Source organism: Mustela nivalis, assembly GCF_964662115.1.
Source record: "Mustela nivalis genome assembly, chromosome: 9".
Lineage (NCBI taxonomy): Eukaryota > Metazoa > Chordata > Mammalia > Carnivora > Mustelidae > Mustela > Mustela nivalis.
The window spans coordinates 67849787-67876773 of NC_139028.1; the positions used below are offsets into that span (position 1 = coordinate 67849787).

A 26987-nucleotide genomic window follows, 5' to 3' on the forward strand; every position below is an offset into this window, starting at 1 on the left:
ATACATATAGCAGCCAAGCCTATATCCAACTCACCGTGTTCAGGAATAGCCAATATTAAAAGAATCTACAATCCTGACCAAGAACTGCTCCAAGCATGTCTTAGCACTATAACTGGGGTTCAAGGACACAAGTTTATCATGAGATTGAAAATCCTCTCCCTGACGGGGAGTAGCTGTTCTTCTGCAGCCACATGGGATGAGAACATGAATGACAATGAATTCACAAGTTATCACCGTAGGTTTATAAGCAGAAAAAAGCACAGGGGCAAGGGAATCCCTTGGGACTTTCAAGTTTCTCCCCTTAGCTTTCCAATTTGAAAGAATTGCTCATTCTCTAACAACCCACTTTTTCTCATTATTCTGTTGCCATCAGTCCTACAAGAATAATATCTGAGCCAACCCATAATTTCTCCAACTCATTATCCATGGTTGGTCTACACTTTGATGATGGTGCCACTCTTTTCCAGCACATATCATTTATTTGATCTAGAAGTTAGGTCAGCCACTGAACACTTATTTAAAATTAAGTTTGTAGTCAGTAATGTTTTGCATCTCTAAATCTCTTACCCAAGAAGCTTATATTCTGGTTTCATAGTTAATACTAACCATGTATGAGCATGCAAATAACTACATTTTAACATATATGGGACCAACTTCAGAGCTGCAGAAATACAGGGAATTGGTGAGTTTTCTAGGCTTCCTAACTCAATTTCCTTTAGAAGAGGCTTAGAAGTTGGCACAATAAAAACTGCAAGATAAAATGGAAACATACATTATTTGAGGGCATCACAGAAAGATTATGTACTGTAATTAGCCTAGAGAAGTATAAAATCATGAGATACTTACTTTCTTCTGAGAAAGGAAAAAGCAGCTCTAATATCTGTCAGCTAATATCTTTTCTGGCACAAACATCCTAATTAAGGACGTCCACTTAGTATAAACAATTTCACTAAGTATGAGCATCTTTTTTTTTTTAGATTTTATTTATTTATTTGAGAAAGAGATAATGAGAGAGAGAGAGAGCATGAGAGGAGAGAGATCAGCAGGAGAAGAAGACTCCCTGCAGAGCTGGGAGCCTGATGCAGGACTTGATTCCGGGACTCCAGGATCATGACCTGAACCACAGACAGTCGCTTAACCAACTGAGCCACCCAGGCGCCCAAGCATAAGCATCCTGAAAGCATCTGCTTCTGGAAAATATCCTCTAACAACTCCAAATCCAATATCAAGCTCTTCCTTGAACACTCTTACTGAGACCCCTAACAGCTCACCACTGTGTGTGGTGTCTCTCGTTAGAGCAGGTGATGAATCCTCCTATTTTAAAAACTGTAATTGTATTCCTGGTGATTGTTGGCTAGAAAGCCATGATATCCCCTATGTAGAAGACTATCACTTGGTCTGTACGTTCATCAGTAACTGGTGTTCTCAGAGTTTTTCATCTGAATAGGCTCTAATGTTGCCTTCTTGTGTTTTAGTGTACATTTCCCTGAAGTCCAGTGATGCTGAGTGTCTTTTTACATATTTATTTGCCATCCATATAATTTTCTTTGGTGAAGTGTCTGTTCAAATCATTTCTCCATGTTTTAAATTGCATTGTTTCCTTATTGCTGAGTCTTGAGAGTTCTTGTATATTTTGAATATAAGTCTTTCACAATGTATGTGTTTTGCACATTAAGGTTTTAATTCCAGTATAGTTAACATACAGTGTTGTATCAGTTGCAGGTGTAGTGATTCAACACTTCATATGACACCCAGTGCTCATCACAAATGCCCTCCATAATCCCCACCACCTATTTCACCCACTCACCTCCCCTCTGGTAACCATTAGTTTGTTCTCTACCATTAAGAGTCTGTTTCTTGGTTTGTCATTCTCTCTCCCTTTCTCTTTTCTTTTGCTCATGTGTTTTATTTATTAAATTCCACATATGAGTGAAATCATATGATATTTGTTTTTCTCTGAATGACTTATTTCACTTAGCATAATACTCTCTAGCTTCATCTGTGTTGTTGCAAATGCCAAGATTTCATTATTTTTATGGCTGAATAATATATATATATATATATTTGCTACATTTTCTTTATCCATTCCTCTATCAGTGGACACTTTGGCTGCTTCCATAATATGGTTATTGTAAATAATGCTGCTACAAACATCAAGGTGCATGTATTCCTTTAAATTAATATTTTTGTACTTTTTGCATAAATACTCAGTAGTGAGATTACTAGATCATATAATAGTTTTATTTTTAACTTTTTGAGGAACCTCCATCCTTTTTCCACAGTGGCTGCCAAGTAGGCTCAGAGGGAACACACTTCAGCATAATAAAGGTCTTAGATGAAAAACCCAGAGTGAACATCATACTCAATGGGAAAAAACTGAGATCTTTTCCCCTAAGATCAGGAGCAAAACAGGGATACACCCACTCTCACCACTTTTATTCAACATAGTACTAGAAGTCCTAGCCACAGCAATCAGAAAACAAAAAGAAATAAAAGGCATCCGAATTAGTAAGAAAGAAGTAATATTTTCACTCTTTGCACATGATATAATACTAAACATAGAAAACCCTAAAGATTCTACCCCAAAAAACTATGAGAACAGATAAATACACGGTAGCAAGATATAAAATCAGCATACAAATATCTGTTGCATTTCTATATACTAATAAAGAAGCAGCAGAAAACTAAATTAAGAAAAAATCCCCACTTAACAATTGCACCAAAAATAATAAAGTACATAGGAATAAACATAACCAAAGAGGTTAAATTCCTGTACTCAGAAAACTATGAAACACTGATGAAGGAAACAGAGATGACACAAAGAAATGAAAAAACATTCCATGCTCATGGATTGGAAGAAGAAATATTGTTATTCAGAAATCTACAGATTTAATGCAATCCCTATCAAAATACCAACAGCATTTTTCACAGAACTGAAACAAACAGTCCTAAAATTTATATGGAACCACAAAAGACAGTGAATAGTCAAAGCAATCTTGAAAAAGAAAAACAAAGCACGAAACTGTACCACGGTCTTTCACCATACACAAAAATAATTTAAAAATGGATTAAAGACCTAAATCTGAGGTGAGACCTGAAACCATAAAATTCCTAGAAAAGAGCACAGGCAGTAATTTCTCTGATATAGGACATAGCAACGTTTTCCTAGATCAGTCTTCGCAGGTAAGGGAAATGAAAGCAAAAATAACCACAATCCTGATTTCTAACACTTGCCTGCAAAAAGAAGCAAAAGATTAGCAGCAGACCTGAAACCATTTTTTCTCTTCTACCACTGAAAGATAGTGGTCCAGTTTCATCCTTTTGCATGTAGCTGTCCAGTTTTCCTAACACCCTTCATTGAAGAGATTCTTTTTCCCATTATATTTTCATTCCTCATTGTTAAAGTTTAGTTGACCATATAATTGTGGGTTTACTTCTGTGTTTTCTATTCTGTTTTATTGACCTATGAATCTATTTTTTGTGTCAGTACAATATTGTTTTCATTACTATAGCTTTGTAATATAACATGAAGTCTGAAACTGTGATGCCTCCAGCTTTGTTTTTCTTTTACAGGAAAGAAAATCCATGCTGTCTTCTGCCTGCCCTCCTGTGAAGGTGGATGCAATACTAAGCATCATACTCTCATCTGTAAACTTGTGAATATAATAATGATTTTATAGGACTACCTTGATTATCAAAGAGGATAAATACAAGCACTTTGTAAAAGATGCACTCCTTAAAAATTGTACTATTATCACGAACAAATTTATTATTATCTGTAATAAAAGATTACATTAAAAAGATGTTTTTTTTCTGCTTATATTTATCTTTGCTACTTCTCTTCGGTAGTTTTAGAAAATAACCCCCTTATAATGAGCAAATGGAGTAAATCTGAACTATAATTCTAGAAATACCAATGGTTAACTGACTTTAAAAAAAAATTCTCAAAACCCGCTCCCTAATCTGCTTGGTCCTGACCCCATAGATTACAGGATTCAGGGCTGGTGGAACAACCACATATAGGTTGGCCAAAAGGATATGGATACACTGGGGGATATTATGGCCAAAACGGTGTGTCAAGAAAGAGAAAAATGCTGGTGTGAAAAAAGCTAAGATAACACCAATGTGGGAGCCACAGGTATTGAGAGCTTTGAGTCGAGCCTCCCTGGAAGGCAGGCAGAACACAGCATGGAGAATCCTGACATAGGAAAGTACAATAAGAAGCACATCCAATAGTAAAATAGCCATATCCCCAAGACCAAATATTATATTGACTTTGATGCTGGCACAGGCCAGACGGGCAATGCCCATGTGTTCACAGTAGGTATGAGCGATGATACAGTGGCCACAGAAGGGCAGCCTCAGGAGAAGAAACACCAGTGGGATCACCATGCATAGGCTCCGCAGAATAGCAATGCCTCCAATAATACAGATAATTTTGCTGGTGAGGATCATGGTATACTGAAGGGGTTTACAAATGGCTATGTAGCGGTCAAAGGCCATGGCCACCAACACAATGCTCTCCATGGCAGTGAAGAAATGGATGAAGAACATCTGGGAAAGGCAGCCTTCAAAAGATATATCCCTGATCCTGAACCAGAAGATGCCCAGCATTTGGGGGATGGTGGCTGTGGACAAGCCCAGGTCGATGGAGTCCAACATGGCCAGAAAGTAGTACATGGGCTCATGGAGACTCTGTTCAGTCTGGATCACAAACAGGACAACGGCATTCCCCAAGAGTGCAACAACATACACAAAGAAAAAGGGAAATCCAATCCAAATGTGCACATCTTCTAGCCCTGGGATACCCAAGAGGAGGAACGAAGAAGGATGGAAGTGGGTGTCATTAAGAATGGACATTGTCTCCGCCACTGTTGGTGACTGCATATAACAGTGTTAGATGTCAGCTTCCTGGTAGTGATTCTTGCTCCACTTCCCTCTTTTTCTGACTCCTGGTTAAATGGAAAATGTTTGTAATATTCATTTTCTCCCATTTCTTCCAACGGTATCAAAACTTCTCAGACAACAAAAAGAAATAAAAGGCATCCAAATTGGTAAGAAAGAAGTAATATCTTCGCATGATGTAATACCATACATAGAAAACCCTAAAGATTCCACCAAAAACAAACAAACAAATAAACAAACAAACAAAAACAAAAACCTACGAGATCTGATAAATGAATTCAGTAAGGTAGTAAGGTATAAAATCAGCATCAGAATATCAGAAGGCTCCAGGAATAGAGACAATCTCTCTTTTCCCCAGATCATTCCCATATACCAAAGATTGAACAAGAGAGGGGAGAAGTATACATCTCTCAGATATGCAAGGTAAAGGGTAGGAATCATACAGGCTTTCGTTCTTTGTATCTCATGGTGTTACATACATTGCATTTAATTTATATAAAAAATGCTTTACCATATGTAATTCAACCAACTCTCTTACTGGGGAATTTGAGGACCATTTATGTGTGTGTGTTTATGTATATGTATATTATGCATGTGTATGTACATACATATATATGTATATATGCAAATATACATATTTTCATGTATATTTGACTATGCATATACCACTGTTTAATTCTGAAAAGAGACGATGAACTTACTTTTTTTTATTCATGCACCTGAAACCACTTCACACATACAAATTCTCAGGGGGAAAAAAGTGTTAAATGAGTAAGTCAGAGTGCAGGCATAATAATAGCCAACATGCCCCAGATGATTAGTAACACAATTCCATCTTAACGAAGTCTTCCAAAAATTATTTTCACCCAAAATACTTTGGATCATGAGCAAAGATAACAAAATAGAGACTTTGCACAGGAAAATTTTAATTTTTTTTAAATTTAAATTCAATATAATAGTACAGAAACTTTTAATGTGAGAGTGAAACTTGGATTTATAAAATATTTTAAATAGAAATGATCTCATTATACACTGAATCCATAAAATTCCAAGTTAATTTAAGAAGCTGTTTTGGGATGTCTAATCAGGGATACTTAAGAGCTTCTAATTTTTTGAGATACACCCATTCAAATCCTATCTATTCCTATTTATACAAGGAAAAGAGTATTACTTTGAACACCTTTGAAATTAAAGTCCAACAAATTGTCCTCTGTTCCAGATCTTGATCTTCCTGGATATTTCCTTTTTTATTTTTAATTTTTAATTTTTTATAAACATATATTTTTATCCCCAGGGGTACAAGTCTGTGAATCACCAGGTTTACACACTTCACAGCACTCACCAAAGCACTCACCCCCAATGTCCATAATCCCACCCCCTTCTCCCAACCACCCTCCCCCCAGCAACCCTCAGTTTGTTTTGTGAGATTAAGAGTCAAGCAGAGAAAGAGGATATTTCCTTTTAAGGACTAAATAAAAAGGAATTTATTACAGTATTTGGTATATAGTAACTACCTTGAGCAGCAAAATATTGCAGTTATTTATTCTGAATTAATATTTTAAGAAAACAGGAAGCGTCCTTTATTGGGTAACTTCCTGAGATAAAATGATGTGGTAGATAAAATGAAAACAATGTGAAAATGTTAGACTCTGAGTATCAATGGCTGGAAATTGGAGGGTTTCATACTTGAGTAGTACTCATCAGAAATAGATGCAAAGAAAAAGCATTATCACAGCCTCTAGCGAAGAAAGTGGTCCCCTGGCCTGTTAGAAGTGGCAGAAAGAAGGGATAAACTGGAATAGAAATTTAGATAGAAAATTTGAATAAGGGGGGCCTAGGTGGCTCAGTGGGTTAAGCCTCTGCCTTTGGCTCGGGTCATGATCTCAGGGTCCTGGGATTGAGTCCCACATCTGACTCTCTGCTTGGTAGGGAGCCTGCTTCCTCCTCTCTCTCTCTGCCTTCTTGTGATCTCTCTCTGTCAAATAAATAAACAAAATCTTAAAAAAAAAAAAAGAAGTAAAGAAAGAAAGAAAAAAAGAAAGAAGGAAAGAAAGAAAAAGAAAAGAAAATTTGTATAAGACCAGAATGGTGCTTTCACAGTAGAGTGAGGTAAATACAAATGAAAAGATGAAATCTGAATAACATGTTGCATTATGGTAGAAAAATAGAGCAAATGCTATGGGTATGACTAAGACAAAAGAAACTCTATGGAGGCAGTAAAATGGATCAAGGGCGACTTTGTACACAAGAAGGACATGCATAAGAAGTTTACTCTAGGTAGAGAGAGACATGTATGTTTTGAGACCATACTAATAAAAACATAATAATAAACATAATAATCAAAATTATTACTGGCCCTACCTCATAGGGTGAGTTCACTGGTTTACCATTTAAGACATGGGCTCTGTGGCCCTTTTAGCAACCTTTTCCGGACTTTGGAGAATAATAGTTCTATCTTTAAATGAAAAGCATCGGGGCCACTCAAATGCACTAGAGCATGAGATTGTGGATTATTTTATTTTTAGATCCAAAGAAGGAAGCTAATCTCTTTCTGAGCCCTGATTTTCCAGGAGCATTAACCTCCTTCAAGTTGGTACCCTCCTGAGTGCTTTAAGAGTCACATTTCCAAATCAGTTAGCCAACCAGTCACTTCTTTATTTCATAAATATATGTTGATCTAGTCTATTGCTATACATTCACATATTCCCAAATCTTTGCCAGGTACAGTGATGAGACTGGGCCCCAGCCTCTCCTCTTGGAGACTGAATTTCTAATGTTCTGATTTCTAATGTTCTGAAATGAATTATACCAGACGTTATCTCACTTCTGTATCATGTTACTCATTAATTAACCATATTTCACAGCCGTCACCTACCCACTCACATTTCCCTACACACATAAACACCATTTCATGTCCTTTAAATGATAAGGAAAGGAGTAATGATTCTCTAGTCCAGTGTTTTGCAACCAGCAGCCATTTTCTCCTCTAGGGTATACTTGGCAATGTCTGGAAACTTTTCTGACTGTCAGAACTTGAGGGAATTTTTACCAGTGTCTAATGGGTACATGACAGAGATGCTGCTAACATCCCATAGTGCCCAGAACAGCCCCCCTCTTAGAACAGAGAGAGAGAAAGAGTAACTTGACCCAAAATATCAGTAGTGCCAAGGTTGAGGAACTCTGCTGTTCGCCTTTTTATCTTATCTATGTCTAACCCCAGTCCCATGGCATACACTACTCTGAAATAATAAGAACTACCCACATGCTGTCCCATTTCTCAGCTACCTTTTCACCTTGGTCTTAGGTCCTATTCAAAATAAAACAAAACAAAATGAAACGAACCCTACCAGCATGCATAATTATGCTTCATGATGTTTCATGTGTGAATTCCATTGTTAAAAACATACCTGTTTATCTAATTTATTAGGCCTGGCAATGTGCCAGTTACCAAGAGACCATGGTCCTTGATCTCTAGATGTTCATATTTGGTCCCTAGTATATAAGGTGAGAAAAAGTAGCTGAGCTGATACAGAGTTTTCTTCTGCATGTCACCTGGGGTGGCATGCGTGGGACTATAAATGCAAAGAGATAAATGTACATGTAGGAATGTCTGTGGCCATTACAGTTTATGAGTATAAAATTTGTAATGTCCAAAGCTTGTCTGTGTATTCTCTTTATCCTTTTTCCTGTATTTATATATTTCCTATATTTATCTGTATTTTTATGCACTTACTTCCCCCTCCTTATTCTGGGTTAGCATAAACTCATTCCCCATTTGTCATGCTATTTCCCACAGCTCTAACCAAGGACAATACAGCTTTACCTTGCTTTCCAAATGACTCTGAGAGGACAGACTCTGGAAACATCATCTGTTATTTCTTTATGTTCACACTTTCCTAGGCAAGGAATATGCATTTATATTGATGCAGCTGCCTGGCTTCCAGGGAGATCGAGCTGTATATCGAGCTGTCCCTGGGTTCTTGGCATCGACTGTGATATTCACTGGAGAGTTGTAATAGACCTTCCCACTTCCATTGGAACTATGGGGCAAGAGTCATCTACTCTTTCTTTCCAATGAGATTCTAGATCTTTTCTGCTTTCCGAATTAAAAGTCTAAGCTCCTGATTAATACTTGAGCTGTTAAGATGATTATCAGCTGCCTTCTTCAATGACATGTTCCATCAGTCTGCCCTTGCTCTTCTACATCATCTGTGTTATAGCTTAAATCTGATGTGTCTGTAATTCCTTTGCCCTACTCCTCATGACCTATTTTGATGGAAGACCAGATTAAGGGGCACCTGTGTGGCTCAGTTGGTTAAGTGCCTGCCTTCAGTTCAGGTCATGATCCCAGAATCCTGGGATCGAGCCCCACATCAGGTTCCCTGCTCAGCAGAAAGCCTGCTTCTCCTTCCCCCTCTGTCTGCTGCTGCCCCCTGCTCTGCTCTCTCCCTCTCTCACTTTCTTTCAACTAAATAAAAATAATAAAAATCTTAAAAAAAAATACCAGATTAAAGCAACAAAGGTATGAAGAGACAAGATTCAGGAAAGAAGGAAGTTCAATAAAGTGAGCCCAACTTCTTACTCATTGTTACCCCACCAGTTGTTGAGTGATTACAGGAGCAGGGAAAGGAGTCAATGACCAGGGCAGAGGAAAGCCACTCAGATATAACGTAAGTATTTCAGATCTTAAAAATTTTATAGTCATACTCTTGGTATGATCTTTGGCTTGGAGCTCTTTCTTATTTTGAGAATGCTTTGTAGTGAGGAGAGTGGAAGAATGAAAATAGACTTGATTTTAAAAACCAGTACATTCCTATTTTCTCTAAATTTTGTTTGAAAACCAAATCATCCCATCTTTAACTCCTCTCTCTATTCAGATTTTATTATATATAGCTAAAAGAAACTACCTGGCCCTTCTGACATTCTGCCTGGAAATCTCTTTGGCCAAACCCACTAGTTTACTATAAATATATTTTTTTAATTTTCCCATTTTACTGAATGCAACAGTTTGACCAAATTTTACATCTCTATATAGAAAAGATCCTTTTTACCTAAACTTTCAATTCTGTCTTCCTCACTTTTCTTCTGCCCGCACCACCAGTCTTCTTAAGGCCCATCAGTCTTCCTCCCGATGCACAGCTCTCAAACCAATGACACATGTTTTTAGATTTTAATAAGATGGAACCTGGTTAAAGGTAGTAAATTTTCTCTTGGTTTTTTTTTATTCTTGTGTATAAATTATCCTGAAACTTAATGGTATGAAGCCAAGAAATTATATATTTTAATATGTTCATAGGTTTTATAGGTCAGGAATTCAGAAAAAGCATACCAGGGAAAGTTCTTTATTTTCTTTACAAAACATGGAGTATCAGCTGGGATATCTAAAATGGATAAAACTCCTTTAAAGAACTGCAACAAGTGAATTTTCCTATTCTGGGTTTCTTACAATGTGTGGCCTTTTGTATCTGGCTTCTTATACTTTCCATAATGTCTTAAGGTTCATACGAGTAGCAAGATATGCCAGTATTTCATTAATTTTTATGGCTGAATATTATTCAATTCTATTGTTATACTACATATTGTTTATCCATTCTTTAGCTGATGAACACTTGAGTTGTTTCTACCTTTTAGCTATCGTAAGTAGTACCATTAAAAACACTAGTATGGTGGGACGCCTGGGTGGCTCAGTTGGTTAAGCAGCTGCTTTTGGCTCTGGTCATGATCCCAGCGTCCTGGGATCGAGTCCCACGTCGGGCTTCTTGCTCCGCAGGGAGCCTGCTTCTCCCTCTGACTCTGCTGCCACTCTGTCTGCCTGTGCTCGCTCTCTCTGACAAATAAATAAATAAAATCTTAAAAAAAAAAAAACATTAGTATGGAAGTTTTTGTTGAGATGCTAGTTTTCTTTTCTTTTCTTTTTTCAGATGCCTGTTTTCAATTCTTCCAAGTGTATATCCCAGAATAGAATTCATGGGTCCTATGTAAGTATAAATTTGAATTTTAGAGGAATTACTCAGTTATTTTCCACAGCACCTGCACTATTTTACTTTCCAAACAAAAGTATATGAGGAATCCCATTTCTCCACATCCTTGTCAATACTTGCTTATTTTGTATCTTCAAAAATCATTATTATCGCTTTCATTGTATATCTCGTGAAATCTCATTTATTTGATTTATATTTCACTAATGACTAATGTTACTGAGTACCTTTTCAAGGGCATGCTGGTCATTTACATATTCTATTTAAAGAAATGTCTATTCAAGCTTTTTGCCCATTTTCTGATCAAGTTGCTTATATTTTTGTTGTTGACGTGGAAGAGTAGTTTATATATTCTGGGTACTAGACTTTTTCCAAATATATGGTTTACAAACATCCTATCCCACTTTACAGTTTCTCTTTTTACTCTCTTGAGGTGTCATTTCATGTACTTTTTAAATTTTGATGAAATCCAACTTCTCTTATTTCTTATTTTTATCATTATATCTAATTAACTATTGCCAAATTCAAGGTCACAAAAGCTTAGTCTTTTTTTGTTCTTCTAATATTTTCATATTTATCGTTTTGGTATTTAGGTCTTTGATTCAATTTCATTCTCTTTGTGTATGTAATATGAGGTAAAGGTCCAACTTTATTCTTTTGCATGTGGATATCTGGTTTCTCCATTACCATTTTTTTAAAGATTTTATTTATTTCTTTGAGAGGAAAAGAGAACATGAACAGGGTTGGGAGAAGAAGAAGATTCCCCACTGAGCAGGAAGGCCAGTGCAGGGCTTGATCCCAGCAGCCTGAGTTCATGATCTGAGTAGAAGGTAGACACTTAACCTACTGAAGCACCCAGGTGCCCGCCCATTGTGATTTTTTTTTAAAAAATTATTTGTCCCTCTTTTAAATTGCTATGAACACAGATATCTGACTATATGTACTTGAGACTCTTTCTTAAATTTAATCTCTACTCCTTTTATCTGTATGTCTATCCTTACACCAGCATCACAATGCATTATTCCAAAGCTTTGTAGGAAGTGTGAATCTTTCAACTTTGTTTTTTTTGTTTGTTTGTTTTCCGGGTTTTTTTTTTAAAGATTATTTTGACTATTTGGCATTCCTTGCAATTCAATAAGAATTTTAAGATCTGAGTTTCTAATTCTCCAAAGAAGGTTATTGAAATTTTAATAGCAATTGCATTGAATCTATAGATTGTTGTGGAGAATATTGCCATCTTATAATATTAAGTCTTCGATCTATGGACAAAGGATGTGTTACTCAGTTCTATCATTTCTTTTTTTTTTTAAGGTTTTTTTTTTTTTAAGATTTTATTATTTTTTTATTTGACAGATAGAGAGCACAAGTGAAAGAAGTTGCTGTGGCTGATACTGAAGAGGTTACTACCTATGTTCTCCTCTAGGGTTCTAATGGATTCCTGTCTCACATTGAGGTCTTTTATCCATTTCAAGTTTATCTTTGTGTACAGTGTAAGAGAATGGTTGATTTTCATTCTTATACATATAGCTGTCCAGTTTTGCCAGCACCATTTCTTGAAGAGACTGTCTTTTTTCCACTGTATATTTCTTCCTGTTTTGTCGAAGATTATTTGACCATAGAGTTGAGAGTCCATATCTGGGCTCTCTACTCTGTTCCACTGGTCTATGTGTCTGTTTTTATGCCAGTACCATGCTGTCTTGGTGATCACAGTTTTGTAGTAAAGCTTGAAATCAGGTAACATGATGCCCCCAGTTTTATTTTTGTTTTTCAACATTTCCTTAGCTATTCAGGGTCTCTTCTGATTCCATACAAATTTTTGGATTATTTGCTTCAGCTCTTTGAAAAATACTGGTGGAATTTTGATCGGAATGGCATTAAAAGTATAGATTGCTCTAGGCAGTATAGACATTTTAACAATGTCTATTCTTCCAATCCAAGAGCATGGAATGGTCTTCCATCTTTTTGTGTCTTCTTCAATTTCTTTCATGAGTTTTCTGTAGTTCCTCGAGTACAGATCCTTTACCTCTTTGGTTAGGTTTATTCCTAGGTATCTTATGGTTCTAGGTGCTATAGTAAATGGAACTGATTCCCTAATTTCCCTTTCTGTATTTTCATTATCAGTGTATAAGAAAGCCACTGATTTCTGTACATTGACTTTGTATTCTGCTACGTTGCTGAATTGTTGTATGAGTTCTAGTAGTTTGGGGGTAGAGTCTTTTGGGTTTTCCATATAAATAATCATTTCATCTGCAAAGAGAGAGAGTTTGACTTCTTCATTGCCAATTTGGATACCTTTTATTTCTCTTTGTTGTCTGATTGCTGTTGCTAGGACTTCTAATACTATGTTGAACAAGAGTGGTGAGAGTGGGCATCCTTGTCTTGTTCCTGATCTCAACAGGAAGGCTGCAAGCTTTTTCCCATTGAGGATGATATTTGCTGTGGGTCTTTCATAGATAGATTTGATGAAGTTGAGGAATGTTCCCTCTATCCCTATACTTTGAAGCATTTTAATCAGGAACGGATGCTGGATTTTGTCAAATGCTTTTTCTGCATCAATTGAGAGGCTGATGTGGTTCTTCTCTCTTCTCTTATTAATTTGTTCTATCACATTGATTGATTTGCAAATGTTGAACCATCCTTGTAGCCCAGGGATGAATCCCACCTGGTCATGGTGGATAATCTTTTTAAAGTTCTGTTGGATCCTATTTGCTAGAATCTTGTTGAAAATCTTAGCATCCATATTCATCAGTGACATTGGTCTGAAATTCTCCTTTTTCATAGGATCTTTGCCTGGTTTGGGGAACAGAGTAATACTGGCTTCATAGAAAGAGACCAACAAAAAGACTGATAAAAGTATGCAAATAAAAGAAGAACCTCATCAAAAAGAATCCCAAGTTTAAGATTTATATACTATCAGGACAAACACAAAAACACAGAAACAGTGGTGGAAGAAAAAGATGGGAGAGTGGTTATAAATTCTCAGTGTGGGCGAGGAAGGTTGTTTTGATTCTTCCTGGATGTATCTTGATATCTTTGTTAAAGGACTCAACTTTCCTAAGATAAAGGGGGATTAAAAATTGGTTTACCTATAGGAGTAGTATTGATTGGGGAAAGGGGATTACTTTGAAGTTTAACTCTATATGAATATTAGAGGATAAAAATAAAAAAGGAATAAACTAAACCAAACTAAAATTAAAAAAAGAAATTCAAAAAATAGAAATGCAAAAGAGAAACACAGGTGTATGTATCAAAAAGTTCAGGTTAGAAGGCTCTTATGGAATTTGATGTACTGGACAGCTCACTGTGATGTTAAATAGGTTAAAAAATTATCTATATAAAAAAATGAGAATAGTGGGAACAAATTAAAAATAAAAGTTGTCCTATGAAGTAGTGGTGGTGGTTCTCTTGTAGTCTTTTTTTTTTTTTTTCTTTCTTGGTTTGTTTTCTGGGGCAGGGGTCTGCCACATGGGTTTTCAGTCAATGATGTTCCCTGAGTTAAGTCCTTCCGTTCCTCTCAAGGGGGTGGGCTCTGAGGAAACTTTTTTTTTTCAGGCTTTTGTTCTCTGGAGGTTTTTATGTTTGTTCACTTTTTTTTTTTTCTCTCTCGCCTTGACCGCTTTTGATGGTTTTTGTAGGTTTAGAGGAAAGCAAACTGCACCTTGACCTCCATCTCAGAGAGAAGCCTTAGTCTATTCTTCTTTGGGTGTTTCAGACCTCATATAAATTTCCCCTTGGCCGCTGGTAGAGCAGGTTCCGAGTCGCGGTCCCTGGGGATGCAGTATCTTCTGCTTGTACCCAAAACCAGGGCAGCAACAGCTATCTGGGCAGCTCCAGACTGCCAGAGAGGTTCCAAGCAGCAATCACACACTGAGATTTTCCCGCTGGCCTGGGCTGGGAGTGCCTCTTCTTCTGGGTCTAAGAGCACCCCGCTTGAGCGCACCTCTTTCAGGGGACCCTGTGGGTCATGGGCGGTCTCAGGCTCTGAGAATGGGCTCAGGTCCGAAAGCACCAGGCTGGGCCTTTGTGCACCTCTCTCAGGGTAGATTTTGGGGCGCATATCTTAGGCTCTGAACCAATGGCACGAGTCAAAGAGCACCAGGTGGGCCTTTGTACCTCTCTCAGGGGAGCATGAGGGGCGTGCACATCTCCAGCTCTATTGCAGGGCTCACACGTTCTACCATCTGGTGTGCCTCCCAACCCCTCACAGGAGCCAGAGGCCACACAATCTCGTGCCTGCTGGCGGCTAAGGGACCAATCTGGTTTCTCCGCCACACTCTCTCTGGCTCAGGGACTTAAGCCCCTGTCCCTAGCCGCCTCGATTCCCACAATTTCCCCCTGCGATCCTTTGTTCTTTGGGAGTGTTTCAGTCAGTCTCCAAGTTAATGCTGGGCACTCTCGCTCCTATTAGGGGTATTACTTTCCAACTGGTCACCTCTGGTGGCTCCCTCCCCCTTTTGTTTATCTTCCAGTATCATTCTGCCGTTTCCACTCTGCTTTACCTGCCCACTGGTGTCTTCTGCCCGTGTAGAGATCCAGATGTGTATAATTCTAATCTCAGGATGATTTCATAGGTGATCAGAGTTCTTTGGTAGGTAATCTTTAGGGTACAGGTTGAAAAGGCGCCTCCTTCTACTTCCCCGCCCTCTTGTCCCCAGGGCATGACAATTTTTGATAATAATCCAAACATTTCTGGTAGTCTAAAAGGCTGTCTGTGTGCTTGATATAGTGCTTGGGAGAGTCAAGAGGAGGTCCTAGTGGAGCACCTGGTTGGTTTAGTTGGTTAAGCATCTGACTTCAGCTCATGTTGTGATCTCTGGCTCCTGTGTTGGAGCCCTGAATCAGGCTCCCTACTCACTGCTTGTCTAGTTCTATCATTTCTTTATCAATGTTTTATCATTTTCGTTGTGCAAATTTTGGTTAAATGTGTTTCTGAGTATGTTATTCTTTTAATGTTAATATAAAGGGAATTGTTTTTTACTTTTTGTATTCCCCATTGAGAGTGTTTAGAAATATATTTATTGGTTTTGTGTGTTTCATTTTTTCTTGCAATTTTGCTGAATATTTTATTATAGATAAATATGAATATGTTAATGTGGCCATTCACTCTAATGGATTTTTTGTACGTATTGGTAATTGCTCTGGCTAGAACTTTCAGTACTATGTTGAATATCAAGAATGAGAACAAGCATTCTGTTCTCATTCTTGGTATTCCTGTTCCTAATGTTAGGGGAAAACTATTCAGCCTTTTATCCCTGAATACATTAGCTGTGGAATTTTCATAAATGTCCTTTATGGTCCTAGTTTGCTGAGCATTTTATTATGAAAGGGTGGCCTGTGCTCTTTAAAAAATACTGACACTACACTCATCAAAAAGTGTCTGATTCTTCTCTCTCTGAGTTTGAGGAGGCAGATGGATGTTTAAAAACAATACAGTATGGTGAAGGCAGTGCTATGTAATTTGTCAGAATTGGTTTTAATAGACCATGCAACTTCCATCTTATGCTACTGAGAAAACTACTTGTTTGGACCTTTGAAAGAAAGGAGATCCTTAGACCACCATACTGAAGAAACTACATGTAGATTCTCTGGACAAGAGTCCTAGTTGAGCACTCCAACTATCCTGGCCTAGAAGCCAGACAGACATGAGAGTTGAAATTACTTGAAAACCCTCTAGTTTTAGCTACCAGTCATATGGATCACTTTCAGAAATCTGAATGATTAAATCTGAGATCCTAAACAGTATGAAGCAGGGAACAGCCCAAGATTAACCTTTCTGAGTTCCCAGTCAATAAAACTTATGAGATGAGTTAGCTTATTTCCTTTTATTTTTTATTTTTTATAAACATATAATATATTTTTTACAATGTTCTTATTTTTTTAATTTTTTATTTTTTATAAACATATATTTTTATCCCCAGGGGTACAGTTCTGTGAATCACCAAGTTTACACACTTCACAGCACTCACCATAGCACATACCCTCCCCAATGTCCATAACCCCACCCCCTTCTTCCAAACCCTCTCCCCCCAGCAACATGTGGGGTTAAGGGGGTAGAAGAAGAATAAATGAAACAAGAGTTAGCTTATTTCATGCCTTCATGCCTCTAAACAGAAAGTTGATTAAACAGTAATAAGTAACCAAGCCCCTTTGTCTCATGTGAGATAAGGAAATGGAAAATGATATAGAAGCAGTATTTTAAAGGATTTCTGTTACATATTTATTTTCATAATATGGAGTATTATGCCTCCATCAGAAAGGATGAATACCCAACTTTTGTAGCAACATGGACAGGACTGGAAGAGATTATGCTGAGTGAAATAAGTCAAGCAAAGAGAGTCAATTATCATATGGTTTCACTTATTTGTGGGGCATAATAAATATCATGGAGGACAAGGGATGTTAGAGAGGAGAAGGGAGTTGGGGTAAATTGGAAGGGGAGGTGAATCATGAGAGACTATGAACTCTGAAAAACAATATGAGAGATTTGAAGTGGTGGGGATGTTGGACGTTGGGGTACCAGGTGGTGGGTATTATAGAGGGCACGGATTGCATGGAGCACTGGTTGTGGTGAAAAAATAATGAATACTGTTTTTCTGAAAATAAATAAATTTTAAAAAATTTAAAAAGCTATAGAAAGACTAATTTCATTTAAAAAAGACATAATCTCATTCAAACTACATGGTTTCCTTTACTATGCAAAAGCTTTTTATTTGATGCAATCTCAAAGATTTACTTTCTGGTTTTGTTTCCCTTCTCTTAGGAGACATATCTAGAAAAATGTTGTTATAGCCAATGTCAAAGAAATTACTGCCTATGGTCTTGTCTAAGAGTTTTTGGGTTTTAATTTTCACATTTAGGTGTTCACCCACTTTGAGTTTATTTTTGTGTATGGTGTCAGAAAGTGGTCCAGTCTCATTCTTTTTTATAATTTTTTCAAACTTCCCAGCACCATTTATTTAAGCGAGCAAAAGAAACCATCAATAAAACAAAAAGGCAACCTACTGGATGGGATGCAAATGATATATCCCATAAGAGTTAAATATCCAAAATATATAAAAAAGCTATACAACTCAACACATACACACACAAAAATTCAATTTAAGAATGGGCAGAAAATACAGACATTTATCCAAAGAAGAACACATACAAATGCACAATAACCACATGAAAAGATACTCATGATAGCTTATCATTAGAGAAATTCAAATGAAAACCACAATGAGATATCACCTCACAACCTCCAGAATGGTTAGAATCAACAACACAGGAAACAATAGGTACCACAACTTCTTTATCCATTAATAAATTAATGGACATTTGGGCTCTTTCCATAATTTGGTTACTGTAGATAATGTTGCTATAAACATCAAGGTGCCTGTATCACAGAAATAGACTCTTATCTATAGAGAACAAACTAATGGTTACCAAAAGGTAGATGGGTGGGGGTATGGGCTAAATAGGTTATGGAGAGTAAGTAGCAGGGCACAGTTTGATGTATGGACATGTTAAGACACTATATTATACACCTGAAACAAATATTACAATGTATATTAAGTAATTGGAATTTAAGTAAAAACTTTAAAAAATAAAAATAAAGCTACCACATATAGTATCATATCATCTGTGAAGAGTGATAATTTGACTTCTTCTTTGCCGATTTGGATGCCTTTAATTTCCTTTTGTTGTCTGATTGCTGAGGCTAGGACCTCTAATACTATGTTGAATAGCAGTGGTGATAATGGACATCCCTGCCGTGTTCCTGACCTTAGCGGAAAAGCTTTCAGTTTTTCCCCATTGAGAATGATATTTGTGGTGGGTTTTTCATAGATGGCTTTGATGATATTGAGGTATGTGCCCTCTATCCCTACACTTTGAAGAGTTTTGATCAGGAAGGGATGCTGTACTTTGTCAAATGCTTTTTCAGCATCTATTGAGAGTATCATATGGTTCTTGTTCTTTCTTTTATTGATGTGTTGTATCACATTGACTGATTTGCGGATGTTGAACCAACCTTGCAGCCCTGGAATAAATCCCACTTGGTCGTGGTGAATAATCTTTTTAATGTACTGTTGAATCCTATTGGCTAGTATTTTGTTGAGTATTTTGGCATCTGTGTTCATCAAGGATATTGGTCTATAGCTCTCTTTTTTGATGGGATCCTTGTCTGGTTTTGGGATCAAGGTGATGCTGGCCTCATAAAATGAGTTTGGAAGTTTTCCTTCCATTTCTATTTTTTGGAACAGTTTCAGGAGAATAGGAATTAGTTCTTCTTTAAATGTTTGGTAGAATTCTCCCGGGAAGCCATCTGGCCCTGGGCTTTTGTTTGTTTGGAGATTTTTAATGACTGTTTCAATCTCCTTACTGGTTATGGGTCTGTTCAGGCTTTCTATTTCTAACTGGTTCAGTTGTGGTAGTTTATATGTTTCTAGGAATGCATCCATTTCTTCCAGACTGTCAAATTTATTGGCGTAGAGTTGCTCATAGTATGTTCTTATAACAGTTTGTATTTCTTTGGTGTTAGTTGTGATCTCTCCTCTTTTATTCATGACTTTATTTATTTGGGTCCTTTCTCTTTTCTTTTTGATAAGTCGGGCCAGGGGTTCATCAATTTTACTAAGTCTTTCAAGGAACCAGCTCCTAGTTTCGTTGATTTGTTCTATTGTTTTTTTTGGTTTCTATTTCATTGATTTCTGTTCTGATCTTTATGATTTCTCTTCTCCTGCTGGGCTTAGGGTTTCTTTCTTGTTCTTTCTCCAGCTCCTTTAGGTGTACGGTTAGGTTGTGTACCTGAGACCTTTCTTGTTTTTTGAGAAAGGCTTGTACCGCTATATATTTTCCTCTCAGGACTGCCTTTGTTGTGTCCCACAGATTTTGAACTGTTGTATTTTCATTATCATTTGTTTACATGATTTTTTTCCATTCTTCTTTAATTTCCCGGTTGACCCATTCATTCTTAAGAAGGATGCTGTTTAGTCTCCATGTATTTGGGTTCTTTTCAAACTTCCTTTTGTGGTTGAGTTCTAGCTTTGGAGTATTGTGGTCTGAAAATATGCAGGGAATGATCCCAATTTTTTGAAACCGGTTGAGTCCTGATTTAGGACCGAGGATGTGATCTATTCTGGAGAATGTTCCATGTGCACTAGAGAAGAATGTGTCTTCTGTTGCTTTGGGATGAAATGTTCTGAATATAACTGTGATGTCCATCTGGTCCAGTGTGTCATTTAAGGCCTTTATTTCCTTGCTGATCTTTTGCTTGGATGATCTGTCGATTTCAGTGAGGGGAGTGTTAAAGTCCCCTACTATTATTGTATTATTGTTGATGTGTTTCTTTGATTTTGTTATTAATTGGTTTATATAGTTGGCTGCTCCCACGTTGGGGGCATAGATATTTAAAATTGTTAAATCTTCTTGTTGGACATACCCTTTGAGTATGATATAGTGTCCTTCCTCATCTCTTATTATAGTCTTTGGCTTAAAATCTAATTGATCTGATATAAGGATTGCCACTCCTGCTTTCTTCTGATGTCCATTAGCATGGTAAATTCTTTTCCACCCCCTCACTTTAAATCTGGAGGTGTCTTCGGGTTTAAAATGAGTTTCTTGGAGGCAACATATAGATGGGTTTTGTTTTTTTATCCATTCTGATACCCTGTGTCTTTTGACAGGGGCATTTAGCCCATTCACATTCAGGGTAACTATTGAGAGATATGAATTTAGGGCCATTGTATTGCCTGTAAGGTGACTTACTGTATATGGTCTCTGTTCCTTTCTGATCAACCACTTGTAGGCTCTCTCTTTGCTTAGAGGACCCCTTTCAATATTTCCTGTAGAGCTGGTTTGGTGTTTGCAAATTCTTTCAGTTTTTGTTTGTCCTGGAAGTTTTTAATCTCTCCTTCTATTTTCAATGATAGCCTAGATGTATATAGTATTCTTGGTTGCATGTTTTTCTCATTTAGTGCTCTGAAAATATCATGCCAGCTCTTTCTGGCCTGTCAGGTCTCTGTGGATAAGTAGCTGCCAATCTAATATTTTTACCATTGTATGTTACAGACTTCTTCTCCCGGGCTGCTTTCAGGATTTTCTCTTTGTCACTGAGACTTGTAAATTTTACTATTAGGTGACGGGGTGACAGCCACATGCAGAAAAATGAAATTGGACCTATTCCTTACACCACACACAAAAATAGACTCAAAATGGATGAAAGACCTTAATGTACGAAAGGAATCCATCAATATCCTTGAGGAGAACACAGGCAGCAACCTCTTCGACCTCTGCCGCAGCAACATCTTCCTAGGAACATCGCAAAAGGCAAGGGAAGCAAGGGAAAAAATGAACTATTGGGATTTCATCAAGATCAAAAGCTTTTGCACAGCAAAGGAAACAGTTAACAAAATCAAAAGACAACTGACAGAATGGGAGAAGATATTTGCAAACGACATATCAGATAAAGGACTAGTGTCCAGAATCTATAAAGAACTTAGCAAACTCAACACCCAAAGAACAAATAATCCAATCAAGAAATGGGCAGAGGACATGAACAGACATTTCTGCAAAGAAGACATCCAGATGGCCAACAGACACATGAAAAAGTGCTCCATATCACTCGGCATCAGGGAAATACAAATCAAAACCACAATGAGATATCACCTCACACCAGTCAGAATGGCTAAAATCAACAAGTCAGGAAATGACAGATGCTGGCGAGGATGTGGAGAAAGGGGAACCCTCCTACACTGTTGGTGGGAATGCAAGCTGGTGCAGCCACTCTGGAAAACAGCATGGAGGTTCCTCAAAATGTTGAAAATAGAACTGCCCTATGACCCAGCAATTGCACTATTGGGTATTTACCCTAAAGATACAAACGTAGTGATCCAAAGGGGCACGTGCACCCGAATGTTGATAGCAGCAATGTCCACAATAGCCAAACTATGGAAAGAACCTAGCTGTCCATCAAGAGATGAATGGATCAAGAAGATGTGGTATATATACACAATGGAATACTATGCAGCCATCAAAAAATGAAATCTTGCCATTTGCGACAACATGGATGGAACTAGAGCGTATCATGCTTAGCGAAATAAGTCAAGCGGAGAAAGACAACTATCGTATGATCTCCCTGATATGAGGAAGTGGTGATGCAACATGGGGCCTTAAGTGGGTAGAAGAAGAATCAATGAAACAAGATGGAACTTGGAGGGAGACAAACCATAAGTGACTCTTAATCTCACAAAACAAACTGAGGGTTGCTGGGGGGAGGGGGTTTGGGAGAAGGGGGTGGGATTATGGACATTGGGGAGGGTATGTGCCTTGGTGAGTGCTGTGAAGTGTGTAAACCTGGTGATTCACAGACCTGTACCCCTGGGGATAAAAATATATGTTTATAAAAAATAAAAAATTAAAATAAATAAATAAATAAATAAATAAAGCTACCAAGGAAATATATAAGCAAACTAGCATGCTGGGCCCATAAGCATTTGTAAACTATGTGTAGTAGCATGTGGGAGTAGCTTTATGCTTAACTCATTAAAACTGCAGTGGAAATTTTTAAAAAGTCCAGACAGAAATATAAAACAAAACAGAAACTAGTAAAAAACAAAACAAAGAAACAAACAAAAAAGGGCAATCTGAAAATATAAAGCATGACACAAAAATATTGAAAATACATTAAAAAAATAAATATCTTTGTCAACTTGTTTCAAATAGCTTCTGAGATGGAGAGTTTCATATAGAAGATACACTGAGAAGTACTCTCAGGAAATACACCTTTAAGGAAGTTTGTATAGGGCAGAGAGAGGGGCTGACGTTCAACACTATGGTTTTAATATTCATATCCATAGTGATGAATTATAAAGCATTTTAAGGTACTTACTGGCTAGTTATTTATTATTTAACAAATGTATGTATTTTTTATTTAAAGCAGGTAATTTGACACTTATAATTGAATTACAAAAGTTATAAGTATATCTTTATACAAGCCCTTTATCATCCACAAGAGGTGTAAAAATTTTCTCTCATGGCTTCCTTTTTCATTCTATTGCTAGTATCTTTCAAAGAAAAAAATATATATATATTAATTTAATTTTAGTGAAGCCCAATCAATCATTTAAAAATATTTCTTGCTTTTGTTGTGAGATCTAAAATTTTATGTGAGCAATATTACAAATAATTTTAATTTTGGTTTTTGTACTTTAGCTCTCTGGTCCATTATAAGTTAATTTTTCTATGGCGCAAAGTAAGGATCTAAATTAATCTTTTTGCATGTGGATATCCAATTGTCCCAATCTGATATTATCAACCTACATATTATTAACTTTAAATATAAAACCTGCCATTCAATGATAATGATACTTCTCTCAACACCCCTGCTCAATTTTTCCTCTTTACTACTGGGTTAAACATAAGGTAACTCTACTTTTTATAATGCAGGAAACATGAAATCTAACACAGAACTTCCAAGACCTCTGACTGGTTAGCTCTCTGTCTTGGTGAGGAAAACCCTCAGGACTCGCTCCCTAATCTGCTTGGTCCGGACCCCATAGATTACAGGATTCAGGGCCGGTGGAACAAACCACATATAGGTTGGCCAAAAAAGTGTGGATATATTGAGGAATATTGTGGCCAAATCGGTGTGTCAAGAAAGAGAAAAATGCTGGTGTGAAAAAAGCTAAGATAACACCAATGTGGGAGCGACAGGTGTTGAGAGCTTTGTGTCAAGCCTTCCTGGTAGGCAGGCAGAACACAGCATGGAGAATCCTGACATAGGAGAGAATTATAAGCAGCACATCCAATAATAAGAGAGAAATGTTGCCAAGGCCAAACAGAATGTTCACTTTGATGCTGGCACAGGCCAGACGGGCAATGCCCATGTGTTCACAGTAGGTATGAGGGATGATACGGTGGCCACAGAAGGGCAGCCTCAGGAGGAGAGCCACCAGTGGGGCCACCATGTACAGGCTCCGCAGAATAGCAATGGCTCCAATGATGCTGATAATTTTGCTGGTGAGGATCATAGTATACTGAAGGGGTTTACAAATGGCTATGTAGCGGTCAAAGGCCATGGCCACCCACACAATGCTCTCCATGGCAGTGAAGAAATGGATGAAGAACATCTGGGAAAGGCAGCCTTCAAAAGATATATTCCTGATCCTGAACCAGAAGATGTCCAGCATTTTGGGGATGGTGGCTATGGACAAGCCCAGGTTGATGGAGTCCAACATGGCCAGAAAGTAGTACATGGGCTCACGGAGACTCTGTTCAGTCTGGATCACAAACAGGACAGCGGCATTCCCCAGTAGTGCAACAAGATATACAAAGAAAAAGGGAAATCCAATCCAAATGTGCACACTTTCCAAACCTGGGATACCCAAGAGGAGGAATGAAGAAGGATGGAACTGGGTGTCGTTAAGTATAGCCATTCTTTCTGACAAAATTTTTGCACACTTCTGTTGTGGATGCAATTATTGACTTCACATTAGTGAGTTTTTCTCCTCTTCTCCCTAAGCCCAGATTTCTGATAAAATGCAAAAGAACATTTTTTTAAACTTTCTATTATTATGTTCAATTTTGATTCTCTCATTCTAGCTCAGAAAGAAGTAATTATTTTAGTCAACAGTACAATATTATATACTTTGAAATTGCTAAAAGACTATATCTTAAGTGTTCTCATCCCTCCAAAAATTGATAATTATGTAATGTGATAGGAAAAAACTATGGTGGTAATCATACTGTAATATATAAATGCATCAAATCAACACACCATATACCTTGACCTAAAAAGAGACTGACATAAAAGGAAAAATTGGGGAATGTATTGGCCATATAGAGTTTTTCGACGTTCTCAAATACTCCTAAACTATAAAGCCACATACATGCAATGACCATGTACATGTCCAGGAAGGACCTGAGAAATCCCTAATCTGTCATCTCTACCTGACCTTGAAGAAATAATATTAAAATACAGAATACAGTTCATTATACTAGAAAATACCTGATGCATTCAAGAAGCCATTTCCACCCCCCCAATCTCTCTCCTTCTCTGTCTCTCTCTCACGGACACACACACACACACACACACACACATACAAAAATAAGGGGTGTGTGGGGTTGACGTTACATTGCAGAATGTAATTTTTCTCACAAAAGAACAACAGAAAAATATCCCTAAGAATATAGATTTTTTTAAAAAAATCAACAAACTAGTGAAATAAGTCAAGCAGAGAGAGTCAATTATCATATGGTTTCACTTATTTGTGGAGCATAACAAATAACATGGAGGACATGGGGAGTTAGAGAGGAGAAGGGAGCTGGGGGAAATTGGAAGGGGAAGTCAACCATGAGAGACTATGGACTCTGAAAAACAATCTGAGGGGTTTGAAGTGGCGGGGGGTGGGAGGTTGGGGTACCAGGTGGTGGGTATTATAGAGGGCACTGATTGCATGGAGCACTGGGTGTGGTGAAAAAATAATGAATACTGTTATGCTGAAAATAAATTTTAAAAAATCAGCAAACTACTAGCAAATGAAAGGCAACAGCATGGTAAAAAGATCATATACCATGACTAATTGTAGTTTATCCCAGAAATGCAAGGTGGTTCAGGATAATCAATAAATATATTACCTAACATTAATGAAATAAAGAAAAAGGCACATAAACCTCTCAACTGATGCAGAAAAACAAATGACAAAACCTAGAAACCTTTCAAATACTCAATAAACTAAGAATAAAAGAAAATTTCCTTAAATGATAAAGGGCATTCATTGGGGGAAAAAACAACAAACTACAGTTTGTATCATACTCAATGATGAAAGACTGAAAACATTCTCCCTAAGATCATACCAAGACAAGAATGCCCGCTTTCAACATTACTATCTAACATTGTACTGGGAGTTCTAGCTAGAGAAATTAGGCAAGAAAAGCTCATTCAAATATGAAAGGAAGGAGTAAACTATGTCTATTTATAAATGATATAATCTTTTGTAAAGAATATTGTAAAGAATACACCCAAAAAATGTATTAGAGGTAATAAATAAATTCAACAAAGTTACACAATATAGTTTTAACATACAGAAATCAGATGTATTTCCATATACTAGCAATGAATAATCTAAAAAAGAAATTGAGAACTAAATTCCATTTACGACACCATCAAAAAATAATAACATATATATTAAGGAATAAACTTAACCAAGGAAGTGTGATATTTTTATATTAAAAGCTATGACATACTGCTAAAGGAGAGCAAACTCTATCCCCTTACTATATCGGGAGTTTAGAAATGAAAATACATATTGGAAATCCACAGGATTAATAAATTATACTGAGATTGTTCTGAACTTGATATCAATACTGTTTTTGACTTTATCATACAATGATCCTAATTTCCTTCTCGAAATTTTCTTAAATCATGAATGCAAACAGTATAGCAAATGAGGTAAATTTTAGGTAGAATTCAACTGGAATTAGACACAGAGCATATAAAATTATTGACATCTAACATGACTTAGTGTCAAGTGAGAAAATATCATCTATCCTTGATAGATGTAAGCTGTAGTCTCGCACATTCTTCAAGTCACAGATACTTAGTTTACTGGAGAAACAGTGACGATGAGATAGAAAGAGATAAAGAGAGAGGGAGAGAAGGCAGGAGGAAGAGGGAGGGAGAAAGAGTAAGGGAGAGAGGGAGGAAGGGATGGAGATGGAAGGAATCAGACTAGAAAGAAGAAAGGGAGCAAGAATGACAGCAAGAACAAGAAAGGGAGCCTTAAAATGCAAATGAGTAATGACTCTGGAGAAGGAAGTCAAAGCTTGAGGATTAATATGCAGAATATACATCTATGGAACAGATGTTCTAATTCAAAAAATGTCTCTCAGCCATGGCTTGCACTTTATTTTCTTCATCTACAGAATGACATTGTTGGATCAGTGTCCCTTCAGGGTCTAAGCTTAGCTAAAGAGAAGACACAGAGTAATGGGGAGAGTTCTCACCCTTTCCCATCAGGCATTCTACTCCCAAACCACTGCTGCCTCCAGAACACCTTCCTTTTCCATCAGCGCTTTCCCTTTGTCCAGTTACATGGGGTGGGTGAGCAGAGTGGGCAGCAAAGG

At 37.2% G+C, this 26987-nt stretch overlaps 1 protein-coding gene across 1 annotated transcript; it reads right to left on the minus strand.

The window, feature by feature from the left end:
* Nucleotides 1-3930: 3930 nt before the first annotated feature.
* On the minus strand, nucleotides 3931-24383 carry LOC309840326 (uncharacterized protein; the record flags this gene model as incomplete). Its single annotated transcript, XM_082682388.1, is given in 5 exon segments — nucleotides 3931-4881; nucleotides 6592-6698; nucleotides 23358-23448; nucleotides 23450-23593; nucleotides 23597-24383. Coding segments are annotated over 5 exon segments (1995 nt in total). The 5' UTR covers nucleotides 24299-24383.
* Between the last annotated feature and the right edge of the window lie 2604 nt (nucleotides 24384-26987).